The sequence below is a fragment of the Gavialis gangeticus genome, unplaced genomic scaffold, assembly GCF_001723915.1.
Source record: "Gavialis gangeticus isolate Ggan-Ray unplaced genomic scaffold, GavGan_comp1, whole genome shotgun sequence".
Classification (NCBI taxonomy): domain Eukaryota; kingdom Metazoa; phylum Chordata; order Crocodylia; family Gavialidae; genus Gavialis; species Gavialis gangeticus.
In genome coordinates this window covers 16,563,574-16,577,302 of record NW_017729032.1, presented here as the reverse complement: position 1 = coordinate 16,577,302, position 13,729 = coordinate 16,563,574, and the positions used below count along the sequence as shown (strand labels likewise).

At 40.8% G+C, this 13,729-nt stretch overlaps 1 protein-coding gene across 1 annotated transcript in view; it reads right to left on the bottom strand.

Moving 5' to 3' along the window:
• Positions 1 to 13,729, bottom strand: part of LOC109302206 (cyclic nucleotide-binding domain-containing protein 2-like) — an 86,402-nt gene that overhangs the window by 26,373 nt on the left and 46,300 nt on the right. The window contains exons 6-7 of the mRNA XM_019523771.1: positions 10,101 to 10,175; positions 6,459 to 6,550 (exon numbers count right to left, since the gene is read on the bottom strand). Of these exons, the coding sequence (XP_019379316.1) occupies positions 6,459 to 6,550; positions 10,101 to 10,175 (167 nt within the window). The remainder of the gene's footprint in view (positions 1 to 6,458; positions 6,551 to 10,100; positions 10,176 to 13,729) is intronic.

Here is a 13,729-nt window from a genome sequence, read left to right as displayed (position 1 = left end):
GTCCCAAGTGGCACAATTTGCTTTACAAGAAAGTACATGTCCAGGCATGTGCACTGAGGCAAAAAGTACCCGCTCAAATTTGTACTGCTTCTATTTGAGCATCTGTAAGCACACGTGCTTGCATGTGTAGACGCACCCTTCTTGTTTATGTTCTCTCTGGCCCAACAAATCTTAACTTTTTCTCTGCAAGGACAACCACTTCAGCTAGAGATGATGAAAGCATCCCCCACCCCCAGTCATTGGTAGTCTGATTGTTAAGAGAATCTCCAGAGAAGTAAGCTTATATCCTGTCAAACAGGAGAGAGAATTGGACTTAATCATTCTGCTTCCTAGACAAATGCACTAACCACTTAGGTATCATAGGGCCCTGTAAGAATATGCTAGGTGTTCTCTGAGTGCTTACTATACTAAGCCCCTCAGCTGTCTTTGACAAAGGAACATCGACCTTCTGAATCCCAGTTAGGTTGTGAGTACAGACAGTCAAAAAGCCTGAGGCTGAATTGATTCAATCTTCCCAGGTTAGGCTAAACTGCACAGATTGAACCAATATGCAAGTAAATTGACATTCACTTTTAATTCTGGCCTGGGCCACACATGCTTGCAGTGTACTAGAGCATGCCTCCCTGCTCAGCTGGAGCAGATAGCTAGGGCCAAGGCTAGCCAGCCCACCCTGTGAGGTGGGGTTTGCAGGGAAGGTGCAAAGCATCCTGGGATACTGAAGGACTGAGAGTTAATTTGTATCTGGAGAGGGGATCTGGGACAGAAATTCAATAAAGCAATTTAACCTTAATCAGTTAAGTTTGATACTACATCCATTCAGGTTTCTCTTAAACTGTTTTGAAAGTGGTTTACGTGCACTGAACTTCTGGTGTTTCAGATCTGAACCAGTTTCCAATTACTTATATCAGTTTGAGTAATTTTTGTCCCTAGCCTTGGGGAACTTTAAAGTCAAAAACTGAGAATTCAGGTGCCTACATGGCTAGGTAACACGTCAACAAGAATAGCTGGGATTATAATTTTGGATTAAGGTGCCTTAATTCTATCTAAATAATATTTTAGGTAGAAATATATGGCATATAAAGTGTGTGTGTGTGTGTGTGTGTGTGTGTGTGTGTGTGTGTGTGTGTAGAGAGACATATGTGTATACATATTCATCAGTACGTGTATATATAAAATAAGATTTATATGTGATTTTTAATCCTTATCCTACAGACAGGACAGGATAGAGAAGGGTCAACTAATTATCCTTTCTGGCCTTAAAGTCTATGCACATACTTATGCAGTGATGTAATTTTAAACATGCTACAACTTAAAATAGGTCTTGCAAGCTGAAAAAGCCTTGTGCTGCCTAACTGCATGGGTGGGACAATTAATAGCCCCCTTAATGTGATGGGAGCTTTGCCATTGACTTCAATGTGACCAGGACTTGACCCAATGGTGAACTTTATCCTCTGTGAACACATGAGCTACACGTGCTGCTTAAATGTATCTACAATATGCAAGGAATTTTCCCTGAAGAACTACATGGTAGCTCTTGGTCCCCAGTAATGAAAAGACTTTCTATATGCTTACCTTTGAGTGTGTGCATAGTGCCATTAATTTGAAAGAAGCCCTAGAGGAGAGAGTTGGAGGTCAGGACTTCTGAGTTCTCTATCCCATTTCTGCTGCATACTAGCAGGTCAAAACATTTGAGGGCTTTATTCCGTTGCTTAGCATAAGGGGTTGCATTTTCAAAAACTTAGAAAAATCCGTTACGTGTATGCAGGCACATGATCCAGTAGATATTTTTTAAGACTTATGGAGAGGTGTCTAAATATTGGAAAGAAGAATTGAGTCCCTGGATATCAAACTTGTAGATATAAAGTTTAATTTCCTCTGTAGTCTGCTTTTCATTTTTCTCATCTTTCCTTATAGGCATTCATCACTAGCCTTATTTTAGTTATCATTCATGGTCCTTTATTACAAGACTTTGGTACATCTGGAAGTGAATTTACTTTCTTTGGAACTGAGTTACTGCAAGTTATAAAATCATATGCTTGTATCAAACTCATGAGATTAATATTTTCAAAAACACCTAAGTGACTTTATAATCTGATTCCCATTGTTTTTTTAAGTGCTTTAGATGGTAATGACTAAATCCACAAAATAATGTAGGTGTCAAAATATTTAGCATTGCCTTGTCATTATAGGGTGATCTACAGCTCTGACTTAGGAACCTACACTCCTGATAAAATTCATACCTCAATTAATTCAGTGACAGTTTTGGTACTGACTTGAATGGCACTAGGACTAGAGCCAGTAGTGAATTTTAACTTCTGTGAACAGATGAGTTAAATGTTCTGGGTAAAAGTATTCACAGTGTGCAGCGAATTTCCCCACTAGATTAATATAACGATCACAGTAAGACTTATGACAAGATTGACTTACATGGGAATAAGTTAGTTGTCCAACAATGGCATTCACAGTAGTCAGCATGGTAAGTGGTAAGCTGTATCAAGAGGTCAATACAAAATGCTTACAAAATCCAACTCTTCCTTAGGACTATGGGAAGGTGCCACTATCAACTTGGATTTCACGGTTTGGAACCCTCTCTTGAAGACAGATGCCCAACTGATCTCTTTCAAGATGCAATGAGCATTCAGTCTTGCCTACACTGGTTTTATATTCCATTGATTTCCATAAGGTCAGACTTGATATATATGATACCTGAGTGAGAAGAACTATACCCAGTGACTTGGCCCAATTTTGCTTTCTGTTGCACTTGAGTAATTCCATTCGAACATGGATAAAATAGAGATAAGAAGCTGGCTCAGTATGTAAACAGTCACTGCTTGATTTTTAGTTTAAAATCTCAATACAAATAACAGCACCAAGCAATAAATAGGCAAACTATATGTGTGTATACACACACACACACACACACACACACACACACACAAATCCAGTAAGATGGATTACAGAATGTATCAACATCTCTTTAGTCTCTCTAGTGTTAAAAATTCTGAAGGTATGTAGTTATGTGTTGATGTATTTGTTAGCTTACATGAACCGAGATATATAGATCTAATATTTCACTTCGCAGAAACAGTTTATTTCCAGCAGTAAATATGATGTTTGTGAAATGAGAATAGGCTATTTTGAACAGTTATATACCTGCTGAATAATTGAATTATTACTCATTGGAGGGCAGAATAATTTGTTACCTGTAAGATGCCAGCACTCTGAATCAAAGTAATTACATTCACACTGTCACTTAGTGAAATTATGGCACAAAGCATTATATGAAGAGAAGGCAATTGCTGAAAAGATTTTGTTGAAATAATAGCACCAGTTCAGTACTTCTCTTGCTTCACTCATGGTTACTTTATTATATGGCTAAATAGCTCATTCAACTCTGCTTCACTGGAGTGACAAATAAGAGTGTTAAAAACTATATCTATGAAGGAAAGGCCACACAACAATTAATGAAAAAAATATTAACTAGTCATTTTTAGGCCCATAAATGCGAAGTTGACAAAGGGATGACAAATTTAATTATGAAATAAAAAAGTGAAAGACTTAATTATCCCTTAAAGATTTAGAGGAAACTCTCCACTGGAGGTTTTTCATGACTTGTTTTTTTGGGGTTTTTTTTTTGGTTTTTAAAAGAAAAATGAATCCTGACTGGGAATGGGCTCCAAAACTGCAGTTCTTCTGAAAAATCATTAGTCAAGACCCTGAAAAGTAGAAAATTCACTTAAAAAACAAATTATTTTAAAATTATTTGATGGGGATTTATTTTTATCTAGGTCTGTATCTACGTTAATTTGTCTACAGAGAGAGGTAGTTAGCCATGTTAGTCTGAAGTCATTTAGAAGGCATGGTAGATATGTACCTTTAGGCTAGGTACAGGCATTCAAAAATCCCAAGGCAGAATTGATCTAAGCTACACGGTTTTCTGTAAGTGGCATAGTTAAAATCGGTAGCAAACAGAGCGCACATTTGACCTCTGGTGGGGGGTAAAAAATTCTTCCATTTTTAAACCAAACTTCTGTTGTTATGGGTATAGACTGGTTTCCAATCATTTATACCAGTGAAAGTGTAATTTGTGAATATGACCATATAGACTAATCAAATTAGATATATATAGAAGGAAAACAAGCCTTTGTGAACCAAAGATTGCTTCAGATGAAGTGAACTTCAGTTCCTGAAAGCTTGTGCACTCTCTTACTCTCTCTTGTTCTATATTTATACACACACGCGCACACACACATGCGCACACACACACACCTTATTTAGTCAATAGGTGCAATGTGTATACACACATGTACATGCATAGAACCCTCTTCACTCTAGTATCTCAGCATTTCCACAGTACACTCTCACAGTATATTCTCCAGTTGAAGCAAGACAGTACTATTATCCCCATTTCATGGGGAAACAAGCCATAAAAGTAGCTTCCTTTCTGGGCCTTAATACTACATTCAATACTATCTGTACTCAGGCTTTGTAGATGCGGTGTCAAAATATTAATAATGGTAATGATTAATAGATTTTAAGGCTGGAAGGGACCTCACAAGATCATCAGGTCCAGCCCCCTGCACCAGGCAGGAAAGACAACTGGGGTCAGGTGACCCCAGCAAGGTGATCATTTAGTCTCCTCTTGAAGATTTCCAGGGTTGGTGACTGCCCCACCTTTGGAGGGAGCCTATTCCACAGTCTGGACACCCTGGCTGTGAAGAAGTTTTTTCTAATGTTGAGCCTGAAACAGTCTTCCAGGAGTTTATGGCCATTACTCCAATTATCCCCACGGGTGTCCTGGTGAAGTTGTTCACCAAGCCTTTGATGTATGCCCCCGATGTAGCTTTAAGCCACTATCAACTCCCCTATCAGCCTTCTCATTTTCAGACTGGAGAATCCCAGATCCCTCAGCCTTTCCTCGTTCGGCTTGCCATGCAACTCTCTGATCATATGTGTGGCCCTTCTCTGGACTCTCTTGAGCTTTACCACATCCTTGTTGAAGTGTGCCACCCAGAACTGGATGCAGTAGTCCAGCTGCAGTCTCACCAATGCTGAGTAGAGTGGAAGAATCACTTCCCTAGTTTTTCTGGCGATACATCGATTAATGCATGCCAGGGTATTATTTGCCCAATTGGCTACGGCATCACACTGCTGGCTCATATTCATACTGTGGTCTATTATTACCCCAGGTCCCTTTCATTTGTGGTGTGGAGGAAGGGGGAAGGGGGGGTTGTCCCCAGATGGAGCTCTTTACATTTGTCAACATTGATTGAACTTCATTTGATTCCAATCTGCCCACCCTGCCAGCCTGTCTAGGTCCGCCTGTATCTGCAGCCTATCTTCAAGCGTGACCATGCTTCCCCATAACTTGGTGTCATCCATGAACTTGCCCAGTGAGCTCTTCACCCCCATATCCAAACCATTGATAAAGATGTTGAAAAGCACTGGACCAAGCACTGACACCTGAGGGACACCACTGCCCACTTCTCACCAGGATGGACGACACAGATCTGTTCATTAGAACTCCGTGTCCTACCCTGCAACCAGCTCCCTACCCACCTAGCTGTCTCACAGTTGAGTCCACAGTCTTCCAATTTACTCACAAGGACATCATGGGATACTAGATCAAAGGCCCTTTGGAAGTCAAGGTATACAATGTCAGCCTCCTCTCCCTTATCCAGGTGGTGAGTTACCTGATCATAAAAGGAGATGAGGTTAGTAAGACAAGACCTGCCCACAAGAAAGCCATGCTGGCTGTCATTCAGAACCCTACCTTCTGCAAGCTTACTGCAGACAGACTCCTTGATGAATTTTTCCAGGATTTTCCCTGGGATAGAAGTTAGGCTAATTGCCCTATAATTACCCAGGTCTTCCCTCCTTCCTTTCTGATAATGAGAAGGTGGTTATTTGTGTGGAGGTGCCCAAATACCCAGATCAGAATTAGGACTCACTGCTTCTATTGCTCTGTGAACACATAGGAAAACCTGATCTCCATCTTTATGAGTTTACAATGGTAGATCTATAATACAGTGCACATGAGGTCTGTGTGGACAACCTCACCATCCATTCTGGACTCCCTTTGGAAAGGCTCCATATATTCTTACCTGATCGCAGGAATGGGCTTAATTTAAAAGGCGAAGTGATGAGTAAGAGAAGGCAAAATGGAAGATTCCAGTAATGGTTACATATGTTGAATTAGTTCACATGCAATGTCTATATGGTTTTGAGTCATCTGATTAATCAATTATTGCCTATTTAGGTAATTTCAGAGTGCTTGCTTCTTATTTTGGCCATGAACTGCCAATCCTTCACATACTTTGTCATTGATTCCATATTTTTGCTCCTCTTCACATCTACCTGAATCTTTTGCCTATTTCAGATGAAAGATATCTATCAAATAGGCTTCAGTATTTATCCTCTTGTTTTTAAGATCACCAATGACATCACAGCAAACTTACCATTCATACCAACCCAGCTGTGCCAGCTTCTCCTGGATGTGAACAGGGTATTCTGAGAAAGTACCAACTGTTGACTTCAATGACAGCATGGCCTAATTGGGGACACAAAATAGTGATTGGGGAAAGGGGTTAATGAGTTTTGTTATCATGGGATTTAGAAAATCTAAACCAAGATAGCTGGGGAGGCTGGGAAGCAGTGACGGGAGGGTTTGTTTTCTGAGCAGGAGCTGAAGCACGAAAATAGATAACATTTTTTCTTTAGAAGCCAAGATCTCAGGAGTAGTTTGCTCCTGTGAGAGATGCATGTAAGCAGCTGAAGGTATTCATCACTTCACTGGGGCATTAAGCACTTCATTAAGATCTGACTTGAAAAGAGTAGAAAGAAGAAGGATTTAAAGCCAAATTCATGTCTATGCTAGGATTAGTATTGGTGCAGGGGTGAAAAGGGAACTTTCTTGTGCTCTTCAGTGACAGAAGAGGCTGGTAGGACTGTGATATAGATTAGGGCAGCCAATAACCACTGAAGTACAAAACCACTCCAGTTAAGCCCTCTTCTACCTCCAAGCCCCCACCTACACATTACAGGTATTGAGCAATTAACTGATTGGTTGTACAAACTAGTTGGAGACAAACTACAGGTGTAAAGTAGCTTGTCTTTACATATAGATACAGAGAGAGAGTTATACATATTTTCAAAGTCTAACTTTTTAGGTGGTTGGAACTTTATATATATAAAAAGTTAGACTTTGAAAATATGTATTAATTGTATAGCTGGTTTCTATCAAGCTTTCATTTTCACATCTAGTAGGGTCTCCCTCCAGCTGGGAACCCAGTCAGCTAACAGGGCTCACAACTGCAGAGCTATGTAAAGCCCAGTGAAAACACCCTGGGCCCTGGGGACTGCAGCTTCCATGATCTCTAGAGCTCATGGGTGTGTGAAACCCTCAGGCCCTGGGAATTGTGGCTGCTGTGATCCCCAGGGCTTGTGGGGGTGTGAAGCCCCCAGGACCTGGGGATCGTGGCTGTCATGATCCCCAAGGCTCCAGGATGCAGGAAACCCCCAGGGCTGGAGGATCACCGCAGCGGGATCCTGTGGGGTTCCTAGCTGCAGAAGCTTGCTTTTTGCAATTACAGAGGGAAAAGATCCTAAGCTCCCCCTGCACCAGAAGCAAGGGATGATGGGATCTAATGCACGATCCCACACTCACGCCTCCAGCCATGCACATGTGGCATGGATAGTGTGAATTGCACAGATCTCTCTTTGGAAATCAATCCCCATTCCAGGATCTCAACGTAGGCTTCCTTAAATGGAGTCCCTGAAAATTACATAGCCACTTTAGTAAATCTTGGCCTACATCAATGATTCTTAAACTTTTGTACAACAAGTTTCCTCTTTTGTCTTCTAAACAGACGCTGTCTCCAGCCTCTTTTCATTTACCAGTAAGAGGAGTAATTATGACCTTCAGGATTACAATCCAGGGACAATATCATGCGTGGTGCTGAGCACTCCAGGTATTCTATACCTTAACCTCCCACTGAAGTCAATAAGAGTTGAGGTAGCAAAGGTATTCTTAAAGCTGCTTAGCACCATGCAGCGGGTAATGCAAATCAGAGCACTGTCCAGGATGTGACAGTTGCTCAGTTGTCTATTTCCTCCGAGGATTTAATTCTAGGACCCGGAGATATTTTTGCAGAAGAACGCAGGTGCTAGCACATCTTGGCCAGATTCCAACTCAGGTAATTACATTCTGTCACCTTGGATTCCTCCTGCAACTGATTTTAATAGCCACAATGTGACGTGGGTTCACAGATAGTTCTGAAAATAGGCAGGTACATTACTATATTATTTAAGCCTATAAATACTAGAATTAAAACCTTGGTATACACCTCCTCAAAAATAAGCAGACAGTGATGGAAGAATTAAAAAGAAAAGAACAAATCAGGTTAACAGAGCTGGTGGAGCAAAAATTATATCCTTTCAGTGTTTCCCCTGCTGACAACAGAAAATCTCTACAAACAACACAGGAAAAGCTCTGAACCTTGGAAGAGAACTGCTTTCCTAGAGATTGTACGGCAGATATCAGTGTTCCTATGACAAGAATGATTCACAGATATCCTAGAGATTTTAAAGTAGTAGTAATAATAATAATCACACGGCGAGTGCATCTACAAGCAATGCACTACAGCAGCGTTGTGTTGGTGGTCACAAACCGTGTCGCCGTAGTAATGCACTCCCTTGTTATAGTGCATTGCTATAGCGATGCAGCAGCTCAAAATAACTGTGCCACACGCATGTCACAGTATGGGCTGTTACTGCGCCACCATTTAGTACTTCCAAAAGGAAGTACTAAATGATGGCGCAGTAACAAAGCCGCTTTTGGGGCACATGTAGGTGCGCCCACTATAAGTTAAAGTTACCACTTTACTTTTTTTTCTTAATGAGCACACTTAAGTTAGTGCAGAAAGCTGTATTCTGGGGGAAAAGAGGCCTCTATTTGCATTCAGGCATGTCTGACAGAAAGATGGCAAAATAAAACAAGAAGCACTTTTTATCCTATAAACTACCTATGTTACACGTGCCAAACTGACAGTTCTATATTGGTGTGGAATGAATACTGTGCTTCATGAATAAAAACCGAGTGAGAATAATCTTGTTTGAGTACAAATCTCTGATTGCCTCCAAACAAATGGAAAGCTTGAAGTTAAATATACAGAGAATGTGAGTTATTTCCAAACATCTATGTTTGATCTGAATGGAGTAAGTCTGCTGAGACAGCTGCTTCTAGTCTGCTTTCTGCCAATTATATTTTCAAACTCTTTATTTTTCCCTTAAGGTTTTCACCAGAAAGCTTACCACTAAATTGGTACCCCTGAGAGCTGAAGAACCCCCAAACCCCCAAATGTTTAAATCCAAGTTTGAGCACTGGGAGAAATCCTCACCTGTATAAACTGGGGTAATTCTGTTGAAGTCAAAGGAGATCTGACAATTTTGCAACAGCTAAAGAATTGGCTCTTTGTGGTTGGGCCTTTATATAAATGTACATACGGATCAATAGCTTGAAGATCAGGGGTCCATTTGACTTGCATAAAGTCACAGAAAAATAGGGCATGGAGAAACCTTAGGAGGTCGCCTAATTCAGCCTTCTGTGGAATTTCAAGCTATTTCAGAGATTTCAAGACTGTTATCAAATCCCCCCTCAGTCTTCTCCAGATTAAATCAGCCCAATTCTTCTAATCTTTCCTTGTAAACTATGTTTCCTAGACTTCTAACCATTTTTGCTGATCCCTACTGAACTCTTTCCAAACTGTCCACATCTTTCTTGAAGTGTCATTCCCAAAATTGGACACAGTAACCCAGCTCAGGTCTCACTAGTGCTAAATCGAGTGGATGAATCACTCCTCTTCACTTGCAGGCCACACTCCTGTTAATACAGTCTATTTGCTATTGGCTTTTTTTGTTTTTGGTTTGTTTGTTTTTTTTGTAATGGGAGCACACTGTTGACTCCCATTCATTTAACAGCCCACTACAATCCCCCAGTCTTTTTGGCAGTACTGCAACCTAGTCAATCATTCCCTAGAGGGTATTTGTGCATTTGATTATTCACTACTAAATTCATCCAACTCTTTTTACTTAAATCATACCAGTTTGATGCCTTCTGATGTTCGGGTTTCTGGAGGCCCTGAGAGAATGACTTGTGCCTCGCTGCTGATAGTTGTCTGTGAAGAAGAGGAAAGAGAGAGGAAGAGCCCATCAACAACCTACAGGGACTGATCTGCCCGTTCATTGCAATGCACTGAGAGCCAATGAAGGATATAATTTAAGAGGAATAAAAACAACTGATTAGATCACTTTGTGAGCATCATGAAAGTCTGTAGCCATATGAGCTAGCTCAGAAATCAGTCCTTGTGCTTCATGGAATAAGCTGGTGGCTTCTTAGAGCTGAGAGAGAAATGTTCTCCCTATGAGGAGACATAGCACTGTTGCAACATGTGGACATGATGATAGGGTGTGGGATGGAATTTGTCTTCCTCAGATGCATCAAGTATTGAGCACTGATCAAGGGTCAATATCAGTCAAAGGTCCTGGGCACCCAATATGTTTACAGTGGTATAATTTGCATCAGTCATGTACACGGATATAAATTACACCAGAATCTGGAATGCGCAGAAGACCAGCTTCCTGCGTCCAGTATTATAACATCTCGCCAGTAGGTGATGGGTGAGCTTTTAAGAACCAGTTTGCTCTGGCCAAGTGGCTATCCCAGGATAAGCTGCAGACACACAGCATCTACACTGGTATAGCATGCACTAGTATAGTTTTATCCCAATTTTTCTCAAAGTAGTGCTCACAGAATGCACTTAAGTTAGACTGAATGTCTGCTACTTTTTAAAACCAATGTACAGGGCCTATGTCTTAGCTTTTAAAGGTTTCTAAAAGAGTCAGATTAGTTGTTTTCAATTTTTTTAGGCTCCAGACACCCCTCAGCACATGCAAACGCTCATGGTTTGATTACAGAAAAATAACTCTGCAATTGTTCTGTCAGAAACAGCTTAGAAAGACTCAACCAGTCAGAATGTTTTTAACATTATCCATTTCTGTTTGAAAGCTCAAGGTTTAATTTGTGAATCATATTTGCACACCTACCAGTGCTAATATTGCATGGCACCCTGTGGCACCCTTAAAAGGACCTCAAGGCACCCCAGGGTACTGTGGCACCTTGGCTGAGAATGAGATTTTGGTGCTTAGCTCCCTTAGTCCCTCTGGAAAAAATCTCATCCTAAAAGGATAGCCAGGAAGAACCAGGGAGGACTCAGCATCAAGCACATAAGATTTTAATGTATGAGAAGCTGCTAATGGATATTCTGTAATAATCCAAGAACTCCTTTCTAATATTATTAAGAGTTCCTTCCTTCAATAATTGTGTAATTATTAACTGATATATCATTTGAGTACACCTTCTGAAATCCCAAATATATTTGACTTGTTAAGCTTTGAAATTACACCAATGAGGAAGGAGTTATTTAGCAATTTCTTTCACATGCATTTTATCTTTCAGGTGGGGGGGGTGGAGAGCTCATTTTCAAAGTAAATTCATGATGAGTGTTGATCTTTATTTTTATCTGTGTTGCTGAATTTACAACCAGAACCAGCTCCCATTGAAAGCAATGGCAAAATCTTCATTGAAATGGCCCATTAAAATTTACCAGATGCCAAACTCTTAGGCTGTCTTGAAAATCGTAGCCCTATAGACTTTTATCCATCCTTAATCTGCGTCTAGTCTTTTAAGTGGCTAAACACACTTAGTGCCCTCCAAACCTATGCAGATACTAGGAGCTTGCAGGCTTGGGCAATCTCTTTTCTTTTAGCCTGTCCTTCAGCTGTTACAGACTCTCAGCATTATCAGTGATATCCTGTCTTTCCCAGTGCCTCAGGTAAAACACCTGCATTGTTGTTTCTTGAAGGTGTCATAAAATGAATATGCAAACACTTTTGTTGGCTTCCTAATGTAAAATGTCATATCCCTGGCAGATAATGCACAAATGCTTCCTGTTTGAAGTGCTGGCAAAGAATTCATGAATGATAAATTAAGATTTTTTTCCAGGTTCCCCAAATCTGTGACTAAGTGATGGCATATTTGCAAAATTTAGATGGAGATCAGAAACATGGCACTGTATCTGAGGTTCGTTTGTAGAAGGTAAAGTAGCATATGTTATGAGTCAGTTAATCTCTTTAGGGCTTTATCCAGCACAAATTAGGTTCTGTGGTCACTGAGTCACAGCAGGCTGTGGGCTGCTGCAGCCTTGGAGCTTTGTCATGATTCAGCTGCCAAGAAATGAACTGCTCCATGGGCACAAAAATTGGCTTAAGCTGTGTGAGTTCCAGACACACATGCACTGATCCAACAGCTCTTCCTCCCTCTGTAGCAAGCACACTTCAGTGTGATTGCTTTCTTATTGACTCTCCAATGGACCTGATTTTAAGAGGGTGCAGTTGGAAGCAATCGACTGTGTTAATGCAGTCTTAGAGAATTCATAAAGACAGTTAGAAAAGTCTTTTAGTAAAAATGATGGGAAATATTTCATGAAAAACATTTAAAGCCCGTCAGAGGAGAGTACTAGAATTCACAGTTGTACACTGAGGGTTTTGCATGTCTCCTTAGTGCAGTGACTGAATTTTTGTTGTGTTTTATTTGAACAGCTAAGTGGTAAGAGTAGTGAGAATGTGAATATTTGGGGTGGAAAGGACAGGATGGATGTGTTTATAGAAGAATTCCAGGTGCAGATTAGTAAAGATAAAAGCAAGACAATGGTTGTTGCCAAAAATGGTACCCCACAGAAAGAACAATTACATCAAGCAGTAAAATCTTCACTGTAGTTGAATTTAAATACCTTGACTCAGTGTTCATTAGTGACAGAAAGACTGGAAAAGAATTGACAAGGAGGTTGCAGCTTGCAGGAAACTTTTAACTAATTGTTAAAGAGTTAGTCTGAGACAGAAACATCCCCAGGGAAGCAAAGCTGGTAATGTACAGAGCTTATTACATCCTGATTGCATGTAAAGTTCAGAGACTCAAGTTCCAAGGAACGGGGATTTCAGCTGGTTACAGACTATATAAATAAGTTTTCTAAGGGCAACTGTCAGGAAATTGAAAAGCGTCTGAATGAGGAATGTCTGACTAGGAAGAATGCAATATCAGGGGAGCTGCAAGATACAAGTAGAAAGATGATGCCTGCTCTGGTTTGGCCACATGACACTGCTGCACAGGGACACAACGGTCAGGGTGGCTAGGGTCTAGAACCAGCTTCCAAGTGAGGTGGTGCAGGCTCCCACCCTGGGGGGTTTTAAGAGGAGGTTGGATGACCACCTTACTGGGGTTGTTTGACCCCAGTGCTCTTCCTGCCATAGCAGGGGGTCAGACTAGATGATCTGCTCAGGTCCCTTCCGACCCTAGAAACTATGAAACTATGATCCAGTGAGACAGTATCATGAGTTAAGAATCAACTTTCTCTTTCTGTCTTAGGGAGTAGGAGCTGCGTTTTCAAGAGCTGCCAAAGATGTGCTTATAAGTGGCTGACGTGGTTGACACAGCCATCTTCCTGGCACTTATATCTCGAACCCTCATTACCATCCCAGCTATAATACAGCTGTGCTGTCAGTTAGCATAGATTACTATCACAGATAACTAGCTGGTGAACAATAAGGTCATCTCGAAGTGGCTATACCTATTTAATGCACTACTAGTATACCTGGCAGGAACAGCCACAATTCA